The sequence below is a fragment of the Miscanthus floridulus genome, chromosome 5 (assembly GCF_019320115.1).
Source record: "Miscanthus floridulus cultivar M001 chromosome 5, ASM1932011v1, whole genome shotgun sequence".
In the NCBI taxonomy this organism is placed as follows: domain Eukaryota; kingdom Viridiplantae; phylum Streptophyta; class Magnoliopsida; order Poales; family Poaceae; genus Miscanthus; species Miscanthus floridulus.
Genome location: NC_089584.1, coordinates 35,323,716 through 35,328,011, shown reverse-complemented (window position 1 = coordinate 35,328,011; position 4,296 = coordinate 35,323,716). Strand labels below are relative to the sequence as shown.

General features: G+C 42.0%; 1 protein-coding gene across 1 annotated transcript; it reads right to left on the bottom strand.

The window, feature by feature from the left end:
* Positions 1-1,695: 1,695 nt before the first annotated feature.
* LOC136454509 (uncharacterized) lies at positions 1,696-2,040 on the bottom strand. Its single transcript, XM_066454905.1, has one exon. The coding sequence runs from the start codon at positions 2,038-2,040 to the stop codon at positions 1,696-1,698; it is 345 nt and encodes a 114-aa protein (XP_066311002.1).
* Between the last annotated feature and the right edge of the window lie 2,256 nt (positions 2,041-4,296).

Here is a 4,296-nt window from a genome sequence, read left to right as displayed (position 1 = left end):
CTCTCAATTGCACACAGCCAGTCATCAGCTTGGAGTGGGTTAGTGGAATGCTTGAAGACAGGCGGATGTCCCTTCAGAAATTCTCCCCTCTTGTTTCTAACTTGAGGGGGTGCATTCCCTTTCCCATTCCCATTATTCTGCATAACCTAAGCCATCTACTGCAACAACTGGGTTTGCATCATCATCAGCTGCTCTATAGTGATAGGGGGTGGCGGTGGCAAGTCCTCGCCTCCTTGGTTTTTCCTCCTGGTATTCACCATCTGTAGATACATCATATAAGTCTCATATGTCTAAACATATAACCTTTAATATATAATGGCCTAATGAGAGTAGGTATCACAAGATCAAAGACAAGATATATATCTATATATATATATATATATATATATATATTATATATATATATATATATATATATATATATATATATATAGGGTATACAAGAAGATAAATGTTCTGAACTTTTCCGGCGAGTTGGACAAATAGCAGTGCAGTAAAATGAGCATATATCACACTCTGTTTATCATCTAATTGCGAATTTTTCCTTTATGGAAAGCTTATGAAATTCTCTACAACTTTCATTTAGAATACATTCCCAGATTCTAAAGTTTAATCAGGCAAAAACAGACGACAAACAATACTGCTCTAGAATTCTGACAGCACAAATACATCAACTTACAACAGCTGTATCTCACAATTTGTAACATGTATTGAGGTATTGCAAAGCCAAAAGAAAGATGTAGAAGTATACTTATCTCCATAAAATTTTCATAACCATTCGACATCTAGAACATGAGATATGAACTGATAAAGGCGGACTGCTCAGAATAATACCAAATGGACAACAAGATAAAAAGAAACCCAACTATTTATTCATATCATCCTTAAGCCTTAATCTTAACTAAATGACTGTGGATATGCCCACAAATCATCACAATCATGACAAAAATCCAAATCAAATATTATTCATCATGATAATCATCCAACCACTCAAGTAACAATTGTTCAACCATTAAAAGGAAAAGAAACTAAACACACTCTCGCACATCTATGCGTGTTTATTATATATTTTGGGAAATCCTCCTATGGGTCGATATTGGTGCTGGTGTTGGGGTCTCCAAATCCTCCTCTGTTCCTTGGAGGTGATTCAATAGGAATACGTGGTGTCTTCACATCAGGACCTCCTTGCTGCTGCTTCAACATAGCATTCTCATGGGCAAGCTGCAGGTAGGCCTTCCCCATGACATCTAGCTCATCCAAGGCTTGATCCAAGTTGGTGTTGGTCTAGGCCAAGCTCATCGGGGTAGGCCAAAGCCTATGGTTCTCCTCCTCAAGTGGTGTGGCGATGTTGTAGGTGGATTGGCCGCTTCAACGGCGGGGAAGATAATGATCCTCCTCCCATTTGATGTCGTCGAAGTGGCGGTCACGATTGACCACCAACGCCTGTCGAGCAGCATCCTGAATGGTGGCTGCATGTGTGAGCCGTGCTGTGATAGCACGATGGATGTAGTGCACCCGACTCCCTTCGTGGATGTACACTTTTGTCTCCCAGAAGCCGGTGTAGTCGGGGTGGGTCCAATGCTCCATCCGGTATTGTACAGTGCACCTGGTGTGGTAGCGGCGTACAAGGGAGAGAAGCTTGGGGTGGTAGTAGGCAATGCCCTACAAATCATAGTGGATCTCCATGGTCCACCCCTAAGCCAGTAGTGCAGCATGGTAATCATCACCATCATCTCCACCGTCTCCTCCATCTCTATCACCATCACCACCATCATCTCCACTATCATCACTGTCATCTCCACCATCTCCATCACCACCATCACTATCCCCATCATCAGAATCATCACCATCATCAGGGTCACCAGCTCCATCCTGACCCCCCTGTTCAGCTTCCTCCATGGGCTCCTCCTCAGATTCTTCTATCTCTATAGGCTCCTCATACATGGGCCCCTCTTCAGTCTCTTCATCCATGGATTCATCCTCCATCTGGTCCTCTAGAGGTTCCTCCATGGGCACCTCCATAGGCAGTTCCTCCTCCATGTCCCTCAAGGCCTCAACTAGGTGTGGGGGAACATGCTTGCCAAGTGTGAACCTCTCCTCCTTGTTGGCATCACAATGGTACGCTTACAGGGTGTCAGCTTGGTGTGGGCCATCTATAAGATTGAAAAGGTTGAGTATTAGAATAAGATAATTTTTGCAACAGATAAAAGACAACATATAAGAAAAAATTTTGATAGTAAATTAAAGGTAGCAAAATAAAGATAATGTGATCCTAAAAACGTCCATTTCTCACCCAATTTTGCATAGCAAAATCAAGTACTCATATATGTGCGCCTAGGATGTCCAAACACACATATATCCTTAAATTGTAATATTATCAAAGTAAAGTACTTTATTACATCACATATCTCATCATATTGGTAGTCTTGCTCATCAGCAACATTATTACATAAAGCAGAAAACTAAGCCCAAACTGCCACAGGGACTCCAACTAGTGAACATCAATCTAGTAGTCCTGGACATCCTCCAGAAACTCTTCATATGTATTATCTGTTACCCATCTAGGATTTTCATTGAATGTAAAACAAGTGTAAGCTCACCATGCTTAGCAAGTATATCAAAGGGATCTATGAGGCTCAAAGGCTAGACATGGTTTGACTACGGTGAGCAATTTTAGTTGGTCAAGTTTTAGCATCCTGAATCACTACTTTGTTGAATAATCCCAACCCAAGTGGTAATATTGAATAATCAAGATTATATCAATTTCCCAACCATCCATAGTAACCACTAATCATGAAGGATCCAGATCACTCATATCCGTGAGCACGGCTGTTATAACATGTTAAATATTTCTATAGAAATTGTACAACTTTACCCACCGAGCCGTGATTCCCAATGCTGGGGTTTGCAAAGCCCACAACACCTCTACCTAGGAAGTGTGGCAGGGTTTCACTACATAACCCTTCGCTAGTCACACTAACAAGTCGTAGCTGCTAAGGTTTCAGCTGTCTAGCCATATGTGGCCCTCCTCTAGGAGTGGCACTCCTGGTCGCGGCATGGTACACACCATAGTAGGAAAAGAAACATACCAACTAGTGCCCCCCTCTTGCCCTTATGAAAAGCTATTGATGAGCTAGTACAATCTAGTTAATAGGTTAAAGTCAGAGCCATATGACACTCTGGGTTGTACGAAACCTCCTAGGTGGCCGCTTCAAGATTAAGTCCTTATGGAGAGGCACTAGAGCACTCAACCCTATACTTTAGCCCCCTAATTGTTGCTAAAAAGCTCCATTTGAACACATTCCATAATACCTTTAGTCATGATTAATAATTATTTTATGTTGAGCGCTGCAGCATCTTTCCAAAATGCATCCCAAACCATAGGTATCAAGGATATGTGGTACAAGTAGTAATCTAGGCAAAGTCCTTAAAGGTAATTCAAATTTAGACACATGCTTGTATATGAATTGTAGAGTTCATAGGTACAAGGGGCCTTTGCTACACTTTCCTTCCTCAAAGTTTTCCTCCTAGTACTACTGGTCTCCTTACTAAACCTCAGTAACCTTGAACTGATCACCCTCTAAACGTGTTCCAATTCACCAATCAAGAATCCAATCCAATCATCACATGCATACAAATAGACTTCTATTAGAACAGTACACCAAACAGTAAAAAATCATGATTGAAAAGCTTATAAAACTAATCTATGAACTGCTACGAACACATGAGCAAAAGAATCACTCAAATCAGACTTAAAACACAAAAGTTATGCATAAAATAAGTTTCAATGGCATTTCTGTAAATAAACTGAGCTCAAATTTGAATTTAAACTAATAAAATCTGAATTTAAATGAATTATGGACGGTGCACACTATTTCCTAAAACTATAGGGGCTAAAACAGAAGAAAATAGGACTAAAAAGTAATACTTTTGAACTATATTGGACCGTGGGTTGACCGCGTGGCCGCTGACTGGGCGCCACATGGTATGCTCGGGTTGGCACGGTGCACCACTGTGTAGGTGGACCGGTGTGGGTGATGGCGTGGATCAAGTCCACGGGTCCATGGTGGACCGATATGACCCTGAAGGGTTATGTTCTAATCTCGGTTGTCCAAGTAGGGTGAGGAATGAAGGGGAGAACCCCCATTGCCTGCACAGTGGCTCCAGCGAGCCCGCCATGGCTAGCGGTGAGCCGAACACCACGGCGGACGCCAATATGGCGTTTTGGACCACCTCGATCGAAACCAACAGCATGGAAATGAAGCACAGGCTCTCGTGAACTCAGTGGGGTACAAA